The 22,579-nt window shown below is 45.8% G+C and overlaps 1 protein-coding gene across 8 annotated transcripts in view; it reads right to left on the bottom strand.

Moving 5' to 3' along the window:
- MAP6D1 (MAP6 domain containing 1) overlaps positions 1-21,711 on the bottom strand; it is a 32,319-nt gene extending 10,608 nt beyond the window's left edge. For 2 of the 8 annotated variants that reach the window (XR_005294733.2, XM_038415347.2), the window contains exon 1: positions 21,118-21,711. Coding sequence is in view for 1 of the 8 variants with exons in the window: in XM_038415347.2 (XP_038271275.1) it covers positions 21,118-21,635 (518 nt within the window). In the remaining 7 variants the exon portion in view is untranslated. Of the gene's footprint in view, positions 1-6,579; positions 8,044-11,931; positions 11,985-16,066; positions 16,315-16,777; positions 17,048-21,117 lie in introns of those variants that run through there. The other 6 variants (XR_005294735.2, XR_005294734.2, XR_005294740.2 and 3 more) reach the window with 6 other exon arrangements.
- Between the last annotated feature and the right edge of the window lie 868 nt (positions 21,712-22,579).

Here is a 22,579-nt window from a genome sequence, read left to right as displayed (position 1 = left end):
GTTCTTTGACGGAGTCAACAAACGTGGACAAGGGGGATCCAGTGGACATAGTGTACTTAGATTTCCAGAAAGCCTTTGACAAGGTCTCTCACCAAAGGCTCTTACGTAAATTAAGTTGTCATGGGATAAGAGGGAAGATCCTTTCATGGATTGAGAACTGGTTAAAAGACTGGGAACAAAGGGTAGGAATAAATGGTAAATTTTCAGAATGGAGAGGAGTAACTAGTGGTGTTCCCCAAAGGTCAGTCCTAGGACCAATCCTATTCAACTTATTCATAAATGATCTGGAGAAAGGGGTAAACAGCAAGGTGGCAAAGTTTGCAGACGATACTAAACTGCTCAAGATAGTTGAGACTAAAGCAGACTGTGAAGAACTTCAAAAAGATCTCACAAAACTAAGTGATTAGGCAGCAAAATGGCAAATGGAATTTAATGTGGATAAATGTAAAGTAATGCACACTGGAAAAAATAACCCCAATTATACATACAATACGATGGGGTCTAATTTAGCTATAACTGATCAGGAGAAAGATCTTGGAGTCATTGTGGATAGTTCTCTGAAGACGTCTACGCAGTTTACAGCGGCGGTCAAAAAAGCAAACAGGATGTTAGGAATCATTAAAATAGGGATAGAGAATAAGACGGAGAATATCTTACTGCCCTTATATAAATCCATGGTACGCCCACATCTTGAATACTGCATACAGATGTGGTCCCCTCATCTCAAAAAAGATATACTGGCATTAGAAAAGGTTCAGAAAAGGGCAACTAAAATGATTAGGGGTTTGGAACAGGGCCCATATGAGGAGAGATTAAAGAGGCTAGGATTTTTCAGCTTGGAAAAGAGGAGGCTATGATAGAGGTATATAAAATCATGAGTGGTGTGGAGAAAGTGAATAAGGAAAAGTTATTTACTTGTTCCCATAATATAAGAACTAGGGGCCACCAAATGAAATTAATAGGTAGCAGGTTTAAAACAAATAAAAGGAAGTTTTTCTTCACTCAGTTCACAGTCAACCTGTGGAATTCCTTGCCTGAGGAGGTTGTGAAGGCTAGGACTATAACAGGGTTTAAAAGAGAACTGGATAAATTCATGAAGGTTAAGTCCATTAACAGCTATTAGCCAGGATGGGTAAGGAATGGTGTCCCTAGCCTCTGTTTGTCAGAGGGTGGAGATGGATGGCAGGAGAGAGTTCACTAGATCATTACCTGTTAGGTTCACTCCCTCTGGGGCACCTGGCATTGGCTACTGTTGGTAGACAGGATACTGGGCTGGGGATGGACCTTTGGTCTGACCCAGTAATGGCCATTCTTATGTTCTTATGATTTGTGTGTGGACGGAACTGGGGCTTGGGCTCAAACCTGAGTCAGAGCCCGAGTTTAGTGTGCACTGCATATATCATCTATTTCCACTGGTCTGGTCTTGATGACTGGATTTTGGGCTTTTGCCTTGTTTTAGCACCTATTACCCACTCCACCCCTTTTCCACAGCCTTAGCCCCAGTTACCTAACAGGATTGCCCTAATGGCAGATATTTTGATATCTGGCTGTGTGTTTGGGCTGGGCTGTTCTCCTGTTGGACTGTTGTTGGTCTGTATTTGGTGCTTAGTTACCTCTGGAGAGGTCCCCTATAGAAGGCTTAATATGTACCATAAACAAACGTTATTAGCCAAGAACAGCCACAACAAAACATAACTTTCACTAGGCAATCTCAAACGTTTGTGAATGGCTAGCTGAATTCAAGCTCTGTACAGCTTTGCAGCCAGAGGGGGAGGACATAGGACATACGGGGCAAATTACCAACAGGATCTTACTTAACCATTAATTATGTCACAGTAGTTTCCAAGTACTTGAACCTGTTGTCTCACATAAGGCTGACTTGCCTTAAGGATACAGATTGCATTGATCCTTAACCTATCTATCCTAATGATGGCCCTATGCCATTACACCGTGGAAGAGAAAAGGGGCTCAGTGTATTCCCAGCTTTGAATAAGTATCTGAGACTCCTCTTTCCAGGACTGAGTTTGTCTCATTACTTTATAATAAATCATCTGCTGATGTGGTGTCTCTGAAGAAGTATGGCTTTGGATTTTGGTATCCCCAGTTTGGCTGGAAACCAAATAACTTGCCGCTCAGTCTGTGCACCTGAGCCAATGTCTGAGGAGCAAAAAATGTGATGGTGTCTGGGAAACATTCTGTCTTCATCCATCAAATCAGAAAGGTGAGCAAAAGCAGAAAAACTATCCCATGCCTGGTGCTTTCCTATTGCTCAGACACTTATCGACTCCAGAGAGGTTTTCCTCTGTATTTAGAACCAGGATTTGCAGACTAAGTCCTTTGCTCACATTGATGGGAAGGGTCTTCATGAGACCTAGGTGAATCACTCTTACAGGTCCAACTGGCTTTAAGATGACTCAGTCCCAAACAGTGGTTGATCCAAAAATTCCCTCCCTCCCTCCCACCCTGGCTGTCTTTTAAAGTAAATTCTGTCTGACTTTCAGCTTCCAGGACACACATTTGTTACTAGGTGTGCAGCCTAGGGATAAACATGATGAGAAACAAACATTAGTGTACTGGCAATTACTGTCCTGTCAGTCAATGCAGGTTAAAACACAACTAAACATTCACTCCGATTCGAAGAACTCAGAATATTGTTTTTCTTTTCTGTTTATTTACTTTGTGCAATTGATAAAGCTACGTGTGTGGGGTTTTTTCTGTGGTTGTCCTTATGGTTTTTCCCCAGAGGAACAGGAAGAAGAAATACATTTTTTAAAATAGGCAAATGTGGATGTAAAAATACACCAATTAGCAGGGGACTTTGGGTGATTAGGTGTAGTACCTTTGTAATTTATTTTTTGCATCAGGGTAGATTTCAAGATGGCAGTGTCAGTTTTGAAAACAAGCTGAGTGCAGTGCTCTAACAGCACACCTACTGACAGGCCCAACTGCATGAAATGCACGTGATCAGTCTGTTTCAGCGATTGGAAATGTTCCGCTACAGCAGTGGTTCCCAAACTGGGGTTCGCAAAATGTTACAGGGGGTTCTCAGGAAAAAATTCCCTAATGGTGGACAGAGCTGTCCCTAAGGACCCTAGGCAGCATGGGGCCAGCAGCCTGGAGCCCCCGGACTTCCAAGAGCTAAGTAGATCAAAGCAAGCATATCTATCACACTGAGGAGATTTAAACTTCAAGACTCCTAATAAGAAATGGAAAGGGAGGTGGATATTTTTTGCTGTTTTTAAAATTGAATAGGCAGCTAGTGTTGTTTTTAAAATTATTATGAAGAACAAGTTTAAGCTTTGTTGAAATGTGCATTGTTTGCCTGGACTGCTCAAGACCTGAATGCTTGTGTAGGAGGAACTCTGAGTTGGCTTCTTGAATACCTTCATGCTGTTTCACATCTGATACTCCTTGATGAAACATAGGAGCCTTGTCTTATAACAGGCTAATTCAAAGTGATACAAGCTATGAAAGTGAGATCTTGGAAGAGTGTTGCCGTATTCATAATGTAATAATACTGTAATGATAAATAATTAAAAATAAAGTGTAATAAGCATGTCATAAAAACAAATTTTATATTTCCAAGATCACTCCTTTTATAATTTATACTCGGGTAAAGGAGAAAATCCCTGGAAATATTCATTTTTAGGAGGGGGTTTGAGAGACTTGACATTTTAGTGAAAGGGGTTCACAGGTTAAGGTTTGGAAACCACTGCGCTTCAGTATATAAAAATTAAAAATGCTTAAAAATAAACAGGGATATTATCCATCAACACTATAAAAAATAAAAATCAAATTCTGCCAACCCTATTCTTGTCTCATTGGTACATCTAATTATCTGGGCTATCATGCGATAGAACTATCTGATCTAGCATGAATGATTGCAAATCCAGACCAGTGTTTCCTCAAGCAAAGTTTGATTGACACACTCAAGAGAGCAGAAATCTACTGGCTAAGCCACTGCCATGTGACAGTTGACATACACTCTCTGCAGCCTCTAGTCTGTTAGGTTTTTTTTCCCCCTAAATTAAACTGAAAACACTGACATGCTGGTAGATGATCTCTTGTGATCCGTAAGGATATTAATAGTCATGTTCATTACAGTAGTGCCTGGGACCCAACTCAGATCCAGGCCCCAATGTGCTAGGCACTGCACCATCCCAGACTTGCAGACAGTCCCTACTCCAAGAGTTAACAATCAAAATAGACACACCACACAAAGGGTAGGGGAATGGGCAATGGTGAGCTGGAGACAGTTTGCAGCGGTTTGCACGAACCGGTTGTTAAATTTAGAAGCCGGTTTAGAATTGGTTGTTAAAGGTTGGGCAAACTCCAGCCTGCCTGAGCTCCCAGCTGGGGAGGCTCCCCTTGAGAATCCCTTTTTACTCACCCGGCGGCACTCCAGGTCTTTGGCGGCACTTCAGTGGCGGGTCCCTCAGTGCTGCTGAAGTGCCGGCCGAAGACCCGGAGTGACTGAAGGAACCAGTTCTTCAGATTTTGGCAGTTCATCACTGGGAATGGGTATAACATACAGTGCATGCTCAGGTCCCAGGAAGCAGCCTGCCTCTTCGATGACTAGAATTAGAGCTGGTTGGAAAAAAGGGAGGACATTTTGCAAACACTTTTTGAAGCACCCTCCCCTTTCCTTTTTTAAATGCATTTGAAATTTTTTGACCTGCTTTAGTTAGGCTCTACAAGGAGGGTGGCCATTAAACGTTGGCCATCTGCATTTGAAAGGAGGCAGTGAGAGCAGTCCCTGTATTGTGTGTGCTCTCCGAGTTGGGCTGATTGTGTTGTCACTTCACTCTTTTGTGTTTAACCCACCAGCACAAACCCAGAATCCGTGACAGCAGGCCGTGGCAAACAAGCCATTCACAAATACCAAAATAATGGTTGCACTATCTAATTTTGCTGGGTGCAGTATTCTGCACAAAGTGCAGCTCATCACCCACAGACTCTGAAATGTATTTTCTAATAAAGTGTCAACCTCTCTGGGACTACTACCAGCCAGACCTGCAAAGTAAACACCTGTGACAGACATAATGGGGGAAGCAGGGAGCAGTGTCAAAGACAGTAACTTAGGAACAGATCCTCATTTAGGTGCCCAACTTCCATTGATTTCAATGGGAATTAGGTACCTAAATACCCCTGAGGATCTGGCCTTAGAATTGAAGCAGCTTTAACATCAGTAGTTTTACTCTCTGCTGTTTTGAAGTAAGGGTGAGGTATTCAGAGCTCTATAAATAGAAATGATCCAAAGCCATATTTGTAGGCATTGCTAAAAACTTGCATTTAGGGCTAGAAAACTGTCTCTTGAGTTGATGGAAGGATTTAAAATAATTGGATTCACCTGTAAAATGTAACAGCCTCCCTGCTGTTCCTTGACATCTGAATTGCTGTCAGAAAGTGAAATTAAGGGTTGTTCCACAAAGGAGTTTCAGGAGACCAGTCTGGTGTTTTTCCAAATGGTTATCCAACAGGAGTTCTAGACAACTTATAGATCTGTCACAATTATCCCTCTCTTCATCCTTTAATGTGGGAAGGGAATCTGTAAGACTCATCTAGTACTGTCATGGTGTGTTAGGACATGAGTTGCCTGTGGAGGGAAGCCCTAAATGCACGCTGAAGAGGTGAAAGGCCCTCTATGGACTGAGGTCTACATCTAGGGAGGAAACCTCAAATAGGATCCTTCTGTTCTGGGAGAGACAAACCTTGCTCTGGTGATTGAAAGGGCACTAAGATGGGCTAGTGGAGAGGGAGCTAGAGTATATAATGTAAACAGAAATTGTTGTAGTTACATAAGGCTTGGTGTGAATTCCAATGTTAAGCCTGAACAGAAATGTTTCAATGAACTGGTTAGTGGGTACCACTGCCACCTACTGGATAGAACAAGCACAGCTTGAGTCATAGGACACAATGGTGCTAACACCTAGTAGACCTTCTATAGCCCATGTGAGAGGGGTGGTTGCTTTTGGAAAAAGGGATTTGAGTTCTTCCCCTATTACCGGTTCTTCCCCTGTCATGAAGTTCTGATTGGGGCGGGGGGGGGGGGGGAGGAATATAGTTACCGGTTCTTCCCGTCATGAAGTTCTGATGGGGGGGAGGGGGTATATAGCATAGCGGTGAGTGAAATCATCTCTGCATTGGTGTTTCAATATTTGTCTTAGATTAGGCCCTCTTAATTATCTGGTCCAAACCCTTCCATATCCAGTAGAACAGTATACGCTGTCAGACTGGCCTTATGCTGCATCTTTTCCAGTGAAAAGGCAAAATTGGCCATTAATGCTGCTAGGAAGCAGGCTGGCTGTTGCCCACAAAAGTGGGATTATTAGTAGCTAGTTTCACTGTGTCCTGGGCAGTTTTGGAAGTCAGCTGTCACCAAGGCTAAGTTGTCACCTTTCTCACTTGGCAAATCCCATTTCACTTAACCTGGCCTGCTGGCACAAGGAGTAGCAGGACTCAGCCAGGGCATAATTCTAATAGGGATCTGGAGCGGGTCATACTGGAAATTCAGTGCTGTGTGTTGGAGTCAGAATGATTTGAGAACCCAGTAAGGAAGAGATGACCGTTATGAAGCCAAATGAAAATCAATAACCCCCACACGTAGCGATTTCCTAGGATGAGAACTTGCTAACTTCTATACAAGCTGCATAGCTCATTATCCCTTCTTGTCTTTGTGAGCAGTTTATTTAGTGGTCATGCAATGGAATTTTTAACACTACCTGACACAGCAAAGTCACCCTGGGAAGTGGCTGCATACCAGTGTACTTTTAGTAAAGTCTGCAAGATTTCACCATATGCTTCTGAAATAATAAACAGGCTTTATCTGTGAGATACATAGGAAGGTTCTATCATTTACTCAAAATGTAGGGCATTGCGGAATTTCTTTATCAGATATAATAATCCACTGAAATACTATGTTAGATATTTATAATTACACATCTGCTTTTAGACACAGTGCCAATGTCTGTATTTTAATGCTTTACTGTATGTACTGCTTGAAGGTTTACAAACTGATGCTGTGAAAACTATATGAAAAGTCTATTTTTGTTTTCACTCTTTTTGGGAGCAGAGCATTTTTAATATTACTGCTGGTTTAAAAAAAAGTAAATACAAAACGTTGAAATATTTTATGCATGGATTCTATTATTGTAATGTTGGGGTTGTCTCTTTTTTAACTTTGCTTTTCTTTAGCATCTGAAGCATAGATTTGACACATTACATTCCTATTACACTATTCAGTTTACATTTGTTTTCAGTAGTATGCCAGGTACACTGTTCTTGTTTCACTGGTTTCTTGGCATGAATAATTTACCACTGTCATTCACAAATGTCGCATTAAAATTAGCATTGCTCAACTAAGAAATAAAGAGAAAAGATCACACCAGATGGGAGAATGTGACACTCAAATAGTTACAATATGTCTGTTCCCTTCTGCATAGGATCTTACACTGCTTCATCAATGTAATATCTGAACACCTTCCAGTAGCGCATTAAGTGACATGATTAACATCTGTCATCTGTGGTTCATTCTCTCATCTTCTCCCCAGAGGAAGAATTGTGTAGGCATTTGTTTTTTAAATGTATACACTGGTCTGTGTTTATATAGCAACAGCAGGTTAAAGAAGTGTGCCTTGCACTTGGAGTGGAAGATGGCGAGGTCTGTGATGGTCCTTCGTTTCTGGTGAGGGAAGTTCATTCCACAGTTTCAGACTAGTCCCCGAGAGAGCTCAGTCTTTTGCTCAGATGAACTTTGCCCTTATGGTCAAAATAGGAAATTCTATTGTGCCTGAGCAGCACAGATGCAACCATGGTCTTCACCCTGGAGCTTAGGCAGTCTTTTTGATATGTTGGCTTCAGGCCATTAAGCATCTTGAAGATCAGGACCGAGATCTTCCACTCTGTGGGAAGCCAGTATAGAGAGCAGAGGATGGGATTGATGTGCTGGCAGTAGCCTGTGTTGCTTAGGAGACATGTTGCAACATTCTGTACTAGTTAGCGTTTCCTGAAGGCTGATGGTTTCACTCCAGATACACTGCATTGCTACAGTACAGACAGGAGGTGGACAAAGGCATGTATAACTGAGGTCAGGTTATCTGTCAGGATTGGATGTGGTCTCCTAGCCCATTGGTGATGATAGAAAGTGTTACTCCTTGATGCTGCTGGAATCCAGGAACACTCCTAAACTATGGACTTGCTAACATAGTCTCCTATCAAGGCTAATTCAAATACTTGTAAAATTCTAAGGGACTTGCCAAAATCTCTATTAATTACATACACAAAACCTATGTTAAAAGAACATTATTAAGATTGCAAAGTTGAACACTCAAAAGTTTGAGTGGGATTGTATGACAAAGTTGCTTGTGATGGTGGGGGTGGGGCTCAGCAGCCTCGGGCTCATTTCTGGTTTGTCTTATGTTCCTAAAAGCTCATGCTTCAGGGTTTTAGCTGGCCATCTGCCCGGGTCAGAAAGAGATGTCCCTCCCACCACATCCTATATATCTAGAAAGTGGTTTTTAAATCTTCCTCTGAAGCATCAGGCTGGAGATGGGACATTGGGCGGAGAGAGCCAGTATTCTGAAGTGGTACCAAGCATTCGCTCTCTCAGGTGTTTGGCTGGCTCTTGCTCACATAGTCAGGGTCTAACTGATTGTCCTATGGGAGCCTGACCAGGAATATTTCCCTAAGTCAGATTGGCAGTGACCTTAGGGTTTTTTTGCCTTCTTCTGCAGCATGGAGTGCAGGTCATTTGCCAGGATTATCTGGCTATAGCTTACTTAATCACTTCCCTGCCTTTGTAGGGGGCTCAGGCACTGATGCACCTCAGTCCCTCCTGTTCTCTCCCTAGGGCACATAATGGTCTAGTCTTCTGTGGGCTGTAACACTTCAGTCAATTTTGGCTGTTGGCTTTAATGTGCAGCTGCTGGGTGGTGTGGGTTGCCTGTGATATACAGGAGGTCGGGTAGTCAACAGGCAGACCGTGGGCCAAATCTGGACCGCCAGGTGCTTTTGAATGGACCCCAAAATCTTTTTATTTACTTATTATTGTTTTTTCTCTGGAGTCTGGACCTTGACTGTACCTTGACCAAGAAATATGGACCTTGACAAAAAAATAATTGACTATCCCTGGACTAGATAAGTAGGTGATCCCTTCTGGCATTAAATTCTGACAGGAAATGCCAGAATTAAGGTTGCATGTGCAACCCTTGTGTGTACACATTATGATAGTGTTTAATTACATAAATCCCAGGACCCAGCCTCATTCAGTGCACAGGATGGATGGTGCTCACTTAATGAACAGCTATTCAGTATTTTGTTTTTGCCTCATTGTTCAGTGTGTGGCACCAGGCCTTATTTTAAAAATACCCCTGTGAGGTGAGGGGTGATTATCCCCATTTTACAGATGGTGAACTGAGGCACAGAGAGATTAAAAGTGTCCACTAATTTTGAGTGCCCAATCTGTGACATCTAGGATGTGATTTTTCAGAGTATTATATAGCCGTTCGTATGTTCAAAGCAGAGCTCCCAGTTATTTCAGTTGCATCTCTGAGAGCTCAGAGCTTCCATAAATCAGTTCCCAGGGTCTCAAGTCAGACATCCAGAAAATGAGGAACACACAATTAGTGACCACTTATGAAAAGTTTGGTTTAAGTGACTTGCTCAACATCACATATGAATTCTGTGGCAGAAGCAGGGAAAGAATCCAGTTCTCCAAGGCATCATCATTCAACTGCCTTAGCCATGAGACCCTCTTTTCTCTTCCTGAAATCCCCTGCCTCACTCAGTGTATACCTTCCAACTGCTGCAACAAATGATGCAGGGGTCCTACAGACAACTGTCCACGTCACTAAACAATGGGAATGTGCTCTAGTAGGCACAGATTCTCCCGCCCATTCTCCCTAAGCTTCACTCTATCTCTTCCAATCTATCCCAGTCCTGTCTCTACCCCACCACTGGTTCTTTGTCCCACTCCCATTCTCCTCACCTAGCCAGTCCCAGGTTCCTTGCTCAGTAAGTTGTAGTCTCAACCCTCCAGACTCCCCATCCTAGTCACTCTCAAGCTCCCCCCATCTCCTGCTCCCAATCTTGTTGCCTAGCCGTTCCCAGGTCCCTGCAGCCCAACACCCATCTCATGCCCAGTCTCTTTACCCAAGCCAGTTCCAGTTCCTTCCTCTGCTCCCTGATCTTTCTCTCTTTCTCTCACTGGCTTCCAATCACCTGTCCACATCCACATTCCCCATCTCCATCCATTCCCGAGGCTCTCAACCAATCTGTGTCAACATTTCTCTCAGCACCTTGTCCCAGTTTCTTTGCCCAGATAATCCCAGATCTTCCCCTACATCCCAGTTCCTTGTCAGATCTGTTTCCTAGCCCTTCTGCCCCACTGCTTCTCAGTTTTCTTGCACTGCCAGTCCCAGTCTTCCCCTCCCCTGCTCCCAGATCTAGTCTGTTCACTCAGCCAGTCGGACTTAGCCCCGACTCCCAGTCCCAGTCTCCACCCCATTCCCTGTGCCAGCCTCCAATCCCAGTCTCTGCCCCCAGGCTCCTTGTCCCAATCTATTCCCCCAGTCCACCTTGCAACTACCTAGGTCTAGCTTCTCTCCCCTCTGCATTTAACTCTGACGGCTTCCTGCTCCACACTGCTAGGATGTCAGCTGGGGGTTAATGACAGCATGTGGGATCAAGCTCCCTGCTCTCACTTCCAATGCCCAGTCCCAGCCCAGCCTGGAGCAAACAGGAGCAGCTATTGCAGTGAAAGTCAGGCTTTGCCCCTCCAGCCCTAGGCTGGAGCATGCTCAGTCACTCTATGGGGATAGTCTATGTGCAGTCTGATCACACCTAGGAGCTGTGAGAGGCTGAAGCATGCTCAGTGAGGACAGAATCTTCAGAGATTTCAGCTGCTAAACTCTAGCAATTCTCTTCTAAGCATGTGTGAACTTCAGTTTTTCAGAAGCTTACAATTTGGCCAAATGTGGGCAGATTTTCACAGGGTTGGCAAAAAGCACATCCCTGACAAAAAAGACCATCTCCCTGCCTAATTTCAAGTCCCTGTTCCAAAGCATTGGGGCACTAGCACTTTCCAAAGAAAAGGTTGCCAGAATGTTTGTAACATTGAAAAAACAATGTGTTTGCCCCTAGCCTCATTCTCAGAAATGGTGGAACCAGTTTGGCTAACACGTTCAAAAAAAAAAAAAAAATCAACCAGAGGCAGAAGCCCAGCATGGAAAATTTCAGCCCAAATGGTTAAACTCTGGCAAAGGTATAAGCAACTGAAAACAGTGTCTTACAATGGGAGGTATCAGACAACCTTAATAATAGGTGGTGGTAGCAAACCCACCTATAATATGCTGGAATTCTGGATAGCATTTTAAACGCTGCCCTCTTCTGGATAGAATGCCAGTCAGCTCCTGTAAGAGATATCATGGTGCCCTCTAGTGGTTGTAGCACAGAGCTGCCATCTTCAAAGAAATCTAACCCTAAGGAAGGGAGGTTGGCTAGAGAGAAAGGAAGAGCGATATAGGAGGTGGGGAGAAGGAGAGGTGAAGGGAGAGAAGGAAAAGAAATAGCAGAGAAAGATGATAGTGGGAGGAAGAGAAAAGTGGATGGTAACAGAGGAAGGATGGTCCAGTGGGGCACTAGCCTAGCACTCAGGAGACCTGAGTTCAAGTTCCTGTGCACTCACAGACATCCTTTGTGACCTTGGTTGTGTCACTTAGCCTCTCTGTGTCTCGGCTCCCATCTGTAAAATGGGGATAATAGCACTTCCCTATCTATTCCATATAGGTTCTTATACTGCACTCATAGCTGTACTATCTGAGCATTTTCACAGGGGTATTGTGAGCTAATCAGATACTATGGTAGCTGGAGCCATGTAAGTAAGTTATCTAGATAGCTAGAAGAGGAGAAGCAGCAGAGAAAGGGAAGGATTACCTTTATCGTAACAGCATCATCCCATAGGTTACCAGGTAGTTTCCTTGAACTCACTGTTGGATGCACAAAGAAGGTGTGGTTCAGCATGTGAATTTAGCTGCTGGGAAGCTACATTATCTTTCTCAGTGGATTATGTGGAAGGACTCTGTGGATAGGTGAACCTGGCCGATTGGTTTCTGTAATGGTTCTTTTATCCCCCCATGGCTAATCCAGCCCATAGTTTTGGGTGTAGAGTGGGGAGAAGGGATCTGTTCCTCCCAACAGCATGCAACAGGATCCAGTTCTCCAACCTTTCCATGCTGCATACCACTTTGTAACAGAAAGATCCTCTTGTGGCTATCTGCCCTCCCACCGCCTTGCTGTGATCTGAAATCCTGTGCACCTAGACTGCTGGGAAGGTTTTCCAGATCACAGTCTGAGAACCCTTGCAACAGAGCACCTGAAAGCTTGCATCTTTAATAGCACAAAAGTGAGGGCTTCAGTATTAATGGCCCCATCCAGCAGAGGACTTAAGCAAGTAAAGGTAACTTTAAACATTGATTATAATGGGACTATTCATATGCTTACGTGTCTTGCTGGATCAGGCTGAAATCCACACCACCACCACCCCCGCTACCTTAATGCTGCCTCTCAGGTATCTGTCTTGATCATGTGGTGTGTGTTTTTCCACTTAAAAGAAAATGTTCTATTCAACATGAAACATCCCCCACAATTCACCTTGTTTACACAGTACTGCAGGAGCAATATTCAAATGCAGGGGAATAGCATAGTCAGTAAAACAATATACTACCCTCATGCATCCATAGTTACAGAGAAAAACCCTTCCTCTTCATTCTATTCCATCCCGTTTGCTGAAGAGCTTGTCACGTTGCTCTGTTATGTGTGACCGTGTAGTGATAGAATACTCTAAATACTCCCACACAAGAAGGCAGAGGTTCAGATACCTGAGGAGCCTTTAACCCAGACATTCCTGATGTATGTGTGATTAGTGCATCAGGCTTAGCCTTTCATTACTCTACTTCTCTGCATATAATTTCTGTTTTCTCCCAATATAAAAATTAAAAGGCAGTTCCTGCTCAGTGCTGGTCACTTTACATAGGCAACGGTACACACTGATACTGGGATCCCACACAGCCCTGCCCTCTCATGCACAAGTCTTCTCTGTGATGCTAGTTTGTGGATAAGTACCAACTCAGGATGATGGAACATTTAGTTCCTATGATTTCTGTGGATTATTATTTGTCTTCCAGTATCACGAAGAGGTTCCATGTGCTCATTACTATACTTACATGGAGACAATCCCTGCTCCAAAGATTTTATAATCTAAATAGATGAGATGAGGAACAGACACAGAGAGGCAAAATGACTTGCCCAAGGTCATACAGCAGGTTAACAGCAGAGCTGGGTCTAGAACTCTGGTCTCCTGATTCCTAATCCAGCATCTTATAAACTGGCACACATGGCCCCCCAAACTAGAGAGTTACTTCTAAACTAAAAAGATGAGGGGAGTCCAGTACCTGACTAATGTAATGTGTACATTGGGTAGAATCCTGAAACTCCAAATCATTCCTGCTGCTAACCTCTGTCATTGCAGGACACTGGAGCTAAACAATAAATTCACATTGCTTTAAATGCCTGTAAAATGCAATCAAAATACCACATTACAAAATAACTGATGTGTGAAAAGAAAAGGAGTACTTGTGGCACCTTAGAGACTAACAAATTTATTAGAGCATAAGCTTTCGTGAGCTACAGCTCACTTCATCGGATGCATTTGGTAGCTTATGCTCTAATAAATTTGTTAGTCTCTAAGGTGCCACAAGTACTCCTTTTCTTTTTGCGAATACAGACTAACACGGCTGCTACTCTGAAACCTGATGTGTGAAAGACTCGACTGTGTCAAATGTGGATTTAATGCCAGTAGGGGAAGGACTTTTACCATGACAATAAGGGCCCTCTTTACATTGGAAATCACCTCTGTGGAACTGTGGAAAGAGTAGACCCCGCCTGTCTTTTTATCTCTGTTAAAACTAATAGGATGTGGTAGCCACAAAGATCTTTTCAAAATTGGAGCATGTCCCACTCCTGCCTTTTTATATGAGGTTTATATTGATCTGGCTTGAGATACATGCTGGAAGTTCAATTTGATTTTGAGTTCATTTGGGACCTAATCCAGCTCCAACTGAAGTCAATGGAAAGATTCCCACAGAAGTCAGTCTGAGTTGGATTGGGCCTTTCCATTGATCATTGTTTCCATTGGTTGATTTGTTCTGCAAAATGGTAGGTCAGGATGACTTGCTTCATACTGTAAGGGAAAGAATACAGCCTGTCTTGGTATGGTGCTGAATTTCCTTCTGTACTCAGTAAGAGTCTGCTGTTAAAAATGTGGGGAGAGACATGGAAACAGAATTTGCCAAGTGAAGTTCTTCAGGAGATGAAATAGAATCATAGAATCATAGAATATCAGGGTTGGAAGGGACCCCAGAAGGTCATCTAGTCCAACCCCCTGCTCAAAGCAGGACCAAGTCCCAGTTAAATCATCCCAGCCAGGGCTTTGTCAAGCCTGACCTTAAAAACCTCTAAGGAAGGAGATTCTACCACCTCCCTAGGTAACGCATTCCAGTGTTTCACCACCCTCTTAGTGAAAAAGTTTTTCCTAATATCCAATCTAAACCTCCCCCATTGCAACTTGAGACCATTACTCCTCGTTCTGTCATCTGCTACCATTGAGAACAGTCTAGAGCCATCCTCTTTGAAACCCCCTTTCAGGTAGTTGAAAGCAGCTATCAAATCCCCCCTCATTCTTCTCTTCTGCAGACTAAACAATCCCAGCTCCCTCAGCCTCTCCTCATAAGTCATGTGCTCTAGACCCCTAATCATTTTTGTTGCCCTTCGTTGTACTCTTTCCAATTTATCCACATCCTTCCTGTAGTGTGGGGCCCAAAACTGGACACAGTACTCCAGATGAGGCCTCACCAGTGTCGAATAGAGGGGAACGATCACGTCCCTCGATCTGCTCGCTATGCCCCTACTTATACAACCCAAAATGCCATTGGCCTTCTTGGCAACAAGGGCACACTGCTGACTCATATCCAGCTTCTCGTCCACTGTCACCCCTAGGTCCTTTTCCGCAGAACTGCTGCCGAGTAGTTATAGTACTAGTGTAGTAATAGTAGCATCAGCCTGGTGCACACAAACATACTATAGAATATTTCATCTTTACTGAAGGTTTATTGTCATGTATTTGAAAAAATGTATGAAAACTAATTTACAGTGAAAATTCCACAAGTCCCATTGAAATGTGAAGCCAAAGTTTCAGAATCTTCAAAAAAAATAACTAAAATTTCAAAATTTACACTAATAAACCAAACAGAAAATGCAGGGCACACTGAGTACAGGGAATAAAACAAGCTGAATCTGAACTCTTCTACATTATCTGTTCAAATCAACTTTTCTTTCCTTGGGAGGGCTTCTCTCTCAATACTAAGCAGGCCCAGCCAGCTGCCTCCAGCTTATGAGAGCTGACAGCCACTCTAATGGCAATATGGTTGCTGGCTACTGACTTTGTCTTGTTCACTTTACGGCAGCCATCTGTGCTTGCCTTGTGAAGTCTGTTTCAGTTTGACCTGGTTTGGTTCAGAGCTGTGCTAGAGCATCTATGATGGGGATGATTCAAAACAGTATTCACTGTGGGATGGGGGGGGGGAAGAAGAGAAAGAAGCGACCTATGGAAAGGGACCCTATTCTCTGAGTGGAGGAGAAGTGGGAGTATTCCTGTCTGAGATCCCCAGCCCCTGAAGGAAAGAGAAAAATTCTGCTCAGAGACCCCCATCTTCAAAATCGGGGAGGAGAGAGAGGCCTTGGCCAGCAACTCATCCTTCAAATATGAGATGAGACAAACCCCACCCTGAACCTGGGAAGAAAGTCCTCTTCTCCCCATTCCCCTGGGCAAGCAGGAAAGAGAATCCCCTCCTTTTTAATGGCTCTCCTTTGATCCCTCCCACACAGGCCTGTACTCTCCCCTGGCTCGTCCAATCCTTGGCTCTTCCCATCATTTCCTCTCTTCTATGGGTGGCCTAGTGATCCCCAGTTCCCCCTCACTCCCATTGTCTATGTTTGGGCAGGAAATACTCACCTTTTCTGAACTCTTTGGGGAAAGATAAGGTCCAGTGCCATCTAATCCACAAGTTCAGTCTTCAGCAAGTGACCAGGTCACCAATCTGCTTCCCCATTCAGCAGAAACAAGGAATTTGTTCTGACTCAGCCCACTGTCGCTATGGCAGAGCCATTCATACTTCACTACAGAAATACTAGTGTCGTCAGCTTCCTGTAGCCTAGAGGAAACCTGGGCTGAACTGCTAGGCAGGCTTCCCAGAGCAGAACCTACAAAAGGCAATGAAGTAAGAGCAGCCAGCAGGAGGGTGGATCCACTATAGCAGGATGGAGGAGCAGGTGAGGGATGTGTGCCTGCTGCCATGAAAACTAACCCTATGAACTAGCCTAACCGTATCGTCCTCCCTAAAAGAAGAAAATGCAGGAGACCACTTGACCATCTTGGAGGTCATGAGGAGGGAATGAGGCTTGCCAGCCATGCCCTGAAGACAATAGAGGGGAAGGGGTTAAAAGGCCACCAAGCTGCCATCAAAAGACTATAAAAAGTACGTGGTGCAGGAGGCTGGAGAGTCATGGTGGTGAAAATAACCTAGCATTAGGGGATGGGCACTACTGCAGAGGGGTTCCTCTATTCCAGGGTTGGCCAAACTGTGGCTTGCGAGCCATGTGCAGCTCTTATACAGTTAACGTGAGGATTGCAAGCCCTCCCCATGCCACCCCATTCTCCACCTACCAGACTGGGAGAGGGCTGCTCAGGACCTCTGCCTTGCAGTGGGGTGGTGGAGTAGGAGCTTCTGTCCAGCGGGGAGGAGGGTCTTGGGGTTTCATCCCTGCGAGGCGCACCTGCTGGGGCTCAGGGCTTCAACAAGAGTGGGGCTGAAGCCCCTAACCCCAGCTCCCGGCAGGTGTGCCCCAGCTCTCAGACTTCTGGAGACTGTCGTCTGTGGCTCAGAGTGCCAGTAAGTTTGTCCACACCTGCTCTATTCCATGCAAACTCTCCTGACTGGGAGAAAAGGGTGTATTTCAAAGCTTGAAGAAGATTCCACTATTTGTCTATGGATTGGACATGCTTCGCCCATGGTTTTACAACCAATCACTGACAAAAAGCACTGCCCCAGTCAGAGTATACCAGACTAGAACATTTAGTCATTAACCCATCCAAGTTAACAAAGCCCAATCCTGTGAGCTTTAAAACCAGATATTCACAAACCAGTAAACTTTCTGCTGTCAAGCAACCATTCACTCTCTCTCCTACTATCCTTTACTGGTTTCAGAGTAGCAGCCGTGTTAGTCTGTATTCGCAAAAAGAAAAGGAGTACTTGTGGCACCTGAGCTGTAGCTCACGAAAGCTTATGCTATCATTTACTGTGACTCCTATAATTTATCTTTAAAAGCACGTAGCTATCTTTAATAGTATCTGAATGTCTTATACCTAGCAACTTTAAAATATGATAAATTGTTGCGCAGATGACAATTGGAGAAGACAGGGACAATTACTTTAGCAAGATGGAGGCTGAGCAGTGTTTGCCCTGAGTATAATGGTAAACTAATGTGCTGGCTAGTGCATGGGTAGGTCCAGTGATGAGGTGCCAAAATCTTAACAACCGGTTCCTTCCTCACCCATGAGAGGGTCGTGGCCCACCCCCACCCCTCGGGGACTCCTGCCCCATCCAACCCCCCGCGTTCCTTGTTGGCGCCCCCCCTGGACCCCTGACCCATCCACCCCCTCCCCTGTCCCCTGACTGCCCCCAGAACTGGGCAGGAGGGTCTCGTGGGCCACCGTAGTGGGTGCCCGCCCCGCCCCTAAGAGCCAGAGGGACCTTCCAGGAGGCGAGGTGGGGAGTCCTGGTGTTGCTTACCTTGGGCAGCTCCCAGGAAGCATCCGGCAGGTCCCTCTGGTGCCTAGGGGCAGGAGAGTGTAGCTGGGGGGGAGCAGCCGCTCACCCCCACTGATCACATCAAAAGTGATGCCTTAGGCGCCGATTCCGTGGGTGCTCCGGGGCTGGAGCACCTATGGGGAAAATTTGGTGGGTGCAGAGCACCCATCGACAGCTCCCTGCCCCGTGCCCGGCCCCAGCTCATCTCACCTCTGCTCCGTCTCCTCCCCTGAACATGCCGCCCTGGTTTGCTTCTCTGCCCTCACCTTCCCCCACCTTCCCGCGAATCAGCTCTTCGCATGGGAAGCCGGGGAGGGCTAAGAAGCAGGTGGCAGCTTCGTGCTCAGGCCCAGGGAGGCGGAGGTGAGCTGGGGCGAAGAGCGGTTCCCCTGCACGCCCCCCACCCCAGGTTACCTGCTGCAGCGCGGGCGGCTCTCCTCCTTCTGCCCCAGCTCACCTCCGCTCCACCTCCGCGGGCCTGAGTGTGAAGCCGCCACTTTCTTCTCAGCCCTCCCAGGCTTCCCGCACAAACAGCTGATTCGCGGGAAGCCGGGGGAGGGGGTGGAGAAGCAGAGCGGGGTGGCGCATTCAGGGGAGGAGGTGGAGGTGAGGTGAGCTGGGGCCGGGCGTGGGGTAGGGTGGGGAGCTGCCAGTGCATGCTCTGCACCCATCAAATTTTCCCCGTGGGTGCTCCAGCCCCAGAGCACCCATGGAGTCGGCGCCAAAGGCGCCGCTTTTGGCCGGTTGTTAAATTTAGAAGCCCATGTCCCTCATGGGACAACCGGTTCTAAAAGGGCTTCTAAATTTAACAACCGGTTCTAGCGAACTGGTGCGAACCAGCTCCAGCTCACCACTGGGTAGGTCTGTTTGTACCATTTGATCTCTAGTGGATAATCCTAGAACTGCTTAAACATTTCACAGGTCCTCATACTGATGCAACTACTACAGTAAAAAGCTGTGGCTTTGGGGCAGTGTGCTCTATCTCTGCAGCTGTCATGAAGTTCCTAGACATGGATTTCTTATAATATTGCTGTTTTGGTTTGCAGGTTGGTCTATCCCCCTTGCTCCTTGACTACCTACTTAGTCTTAAAATGTACCAGTTTTTCTGCATTTGGAGGATGTTATTTGAGGGTCCTGCACAAGAATTAAGCAGTCAGATGGAAGGATGGTGTGAAAGGTACAAATGCACTGACAACTGGAAACACAAATCTGTGATTGTAATGAGTGCTTACTATGCCCTTGGTTTTGGGGTCAGAGAGAATAACCAGAAAGATATTTAAAAAACAGAAATTGAAGATGGATGAGTTTTTAATTGGTCAACCTTGCCTACGTCATTTTATACTGTTTGCTGGTCTAAGGCACTCTTTGTTCTGTTTCAAATTTCCTTTGTCTATTAAAGTTGTAATTTTGCAGGGTCTTTTTCTATATTATGTGCTCGGCTTTTTGCTGTTTTTAATAAGCAAGAAAAGATGCATGATTAAGGTCAACTGCTGCACAGTTGTTTTTAAAGACTTTTTTTTTTATATCCACATCTATATTGTGACAGCTCTCCAGGGTATGGCGTGATAAGGTAACCAATATAAATGCACATGCTGGACTATAATCACGCCAAGGGATTCAAATATTTTTGTCTTAAAAGCATTTAATGGCATATTTATCTAATCAGTTGTAAAAGAAAATGATATGTCTGGTGGTAAATAACACCTAATGAAAAATGCATAAATACCTGTTACCCAGTTATAATAAGATTAATTGCTCTATCAATATATCTAAAAGGCATGTTTAAAAACTGCCATATCTGTGATTATTAGAGGCCATGAAACGGTTCCTCAGCAGCCATTCTAGTGAACTTGGCACATTATTTAATAACTACATTATTTTTAAAGGCTCATATACCCCAGGGATAGACATGGAGGGAGAACTCCAGAGAACAGAACTCCAAAGTAGCCAGTCTCATCTCTTGTTCCAGTAAATAAATGTTTATAACAATCCAGGAAAGACAAAAGGAAAATAAATCAATAATTTAAAATCATGTAAATATAGGTGGTTTGTGACACAATGCCAGGAAAGTTCATGATTATTTAAAATTAACAGCTTAAATATCACCTTGTGTGACCTTTTAGACATATGCCAAGTACATTCATGTTTCACAGATGTTTTGGGGATACATCCTGTTGCCCCCAAATTCGCAGTAAATGCAGTGCCCCAGGGGTTAAACAATTCCAACAGTTGTTGATGTCTTAATCCTAATGTAGTTCAGTGTAACCATTTTGTTGATGTGTACCTATGGGTCCTGGTTATGCTCACTGTCCTACTGTATTTTACAGTACAGTACTTATGGTATTGCAACTGTAGTTGGCATTATGAGTTTTGCAGCTGTTTATAGGACTGCTTTTTTTACTCCTGTTGTTCTTTGGCAAAATCAAATACATACAGTGACTTGACCTGCAGTTATGGATGATAGTACTACACATGCTGTACTGCCTCAGGACAGTGCACATTAGCACTGCAAAATAAATAAAAGTAAATACAGGGCTGCCCGGGGTGCTGGAACAATTTTTATAGTAGGGGTGCTGAGAGCCACTGAACCAACTATCAAATTTATTAGAGCATAAGCTTTCATGAGCTACAGCTCACTTCATCGGATGCATCCGATGAAGTGAGCTGTAGCTCACGAAAGCTTATGCTCTAATAAATTTGTTAGTCCCCAAGGTGCCACAAGTCCTCCTTTTCTTTTTGCGAATACAGACTAACACGGCTGCTACTCTGAAACCTGAACCAACTATAAACCCTGTATAGGATGGAAAGCACTGCAAGCCAGGGGCTGCTGCTGCCCCCTCAGTTCCAGCACTGAGGGGGCTGGCATAACCTGGAAGAAGGGGATGGGAGAGGACTTAAAAAAAAAAAAAAAAAAAAAAAAAAAACCACCAACAACAAAACCTGAGATTTTTCAGGGCCACATTTCCAAGAGCAACTAGAGATTCCGGGTGCCCGCTCCGAGCCGCCTTGTAATGGTCATCGTCCCTCTCTGAACAGCATCTCTTAGGGCTTTCAAGCCGGGCACCCCAAATCCCGGCCACGTTTGGAAACTCCCGCCCCCGTGTTTCCCTGCCAGCCGTTCTGCCGCCCCCTTGCCCGGGGGGAGATGGATGGGGCTGGGGGGAGCCCCCGGAGCACTGGCCCCGCCTCAGTTTACCTGTAGGAGGTGGTGTTGGCAGCGCCCTGCGGGAAGCCGCTCAGCCGGCTGCTGGCCTCCGGCCGCGGCTCCCTGTCCCCGGCGGGCAGGACGTACACGGAGCGGGCCGGGGCGGGGGGCCCGTCTCTCCTGCCCTCGCCGGCCCAGGGGCAGGCGTCTCGCGGCTGCAGGGGCCAGGCTCGGAAGTCCTGCCGGTACTGGGTCTCGGCGGAGAAGGGCTGGCTGCCGGGGGGCGCCGCCGGGCCGCGCTTGGGGCTCCCCCGCTTCCACGAGCGCTTGACGGCCAGGCTGTCCTGCGACGGGGGGGGCCCGGCCGGCGGCTCTCCGCCGCCTGCCCGGGGCCGGCCGTCCGCCGCCGCGCCCCGCCGGGGGCCGCCCCGCGCCGGGCTCGCCCCCTCCTCGGGCTCCTCGATGTCGGAGTAGCTGTGGATGGTGAGCGGCACCGAGAGGTCGGACTTGTCCAGCTGGCTCCAGAAGCGGGCCAGGCAGCACACGCGGCTGATGCAGGGCCACGCCATGGAGCGGGCAGGGCGGCGGCGGCGGCGGTGCGCTCCCAGCCGGCCGGGGAGACGCGGCCCCCGGCGGGTACTGCCAGCCCCGCCCCTTCCAGCCCCCGCGAGTGCCCCTCCCCCGCGGCTCGGGGTGCCAGCCCGCCCACGTGACGCCTGCCTGCCGCGGCTGCCCGCGAGCTCTGCACAGCGTCCCCCTCCCCTCCCTTCCCCGCCCCCATCCAGGGCCGGGTTAAGACGTTTAGAGGCCCTAAACACTGAAAAGATTGTGGTGGGCCCCCCCCCTCCCCATGTGTAATTCAAAATAAAAACAATAGCATCCCGTAAAACACAATTTTATTTTTCGAAATGACGACAAAATGTGCATGTAGGCTGAAATTAAAATGGCTTCTTTCTAGCTTTTGTGATTGCCAAATTCTGGATAAGGTCATGGAAGCTGACTCGACAAAGCGTGTCCGCTTCCGTACCCAACAGGGCAAATGAATCAAGTGTGTCCTGACACCTTGTTCTCTGAGGGGTTTTTCCAGCTGAGAAAAAGAGCGTTCTGCGGAGCACTTAGTAATCATCAATGTTAGAAAAATACGTAGGGCGAGCTCTGCATTTGGAAATGCACATCGTATTCCGTCTTTCAATATGGCGCCATGAAGATCAATGTGACCGAATTTCATTTTTCCTATTTCATTAAACTTTGTGCGCCTATAACGGTGGAGCTGCCGTACTTCTCCCCAGAGATTCATGTTCCAGTCAACAGGGTATGAGTCAACTGGCTTTTGGAAACCTTGTGAATATTGTTTGTCAGCTAAGTCCATGTCGTTTAGAAAAGAAAATCTACTTGATACTTCTTTGTATACTTCACCTCTCCTCTTCATATGAGCTTCAAGTGGATCCATTATAGCGTAAAAAGAAAAGGAGTAAGGAGTACTTGTGGCACCTTAGAGACTAACAAATTTATT

Source organism: Dermochelys coriacea, chromosome 9, assembly GCF_009764565.3.
Source record: "Dermochelys coriacea isolate rDerCor1 chromosome 9, rDerCor1.pri.v4, whole genome shotgun sequence".
NCBI classification, from domain to species: domain Eukaryota; kingdom Metazoa; phylum Chordata; order Testudines; family Dermochelyidae; genus Dermochelys; species Dermochelys coriacea.
The sequence above is the reverse complement of the archived record's forward strand: the minus strand, read 5'-3'. Positions and strand labels throughout refer to the sequence as shown.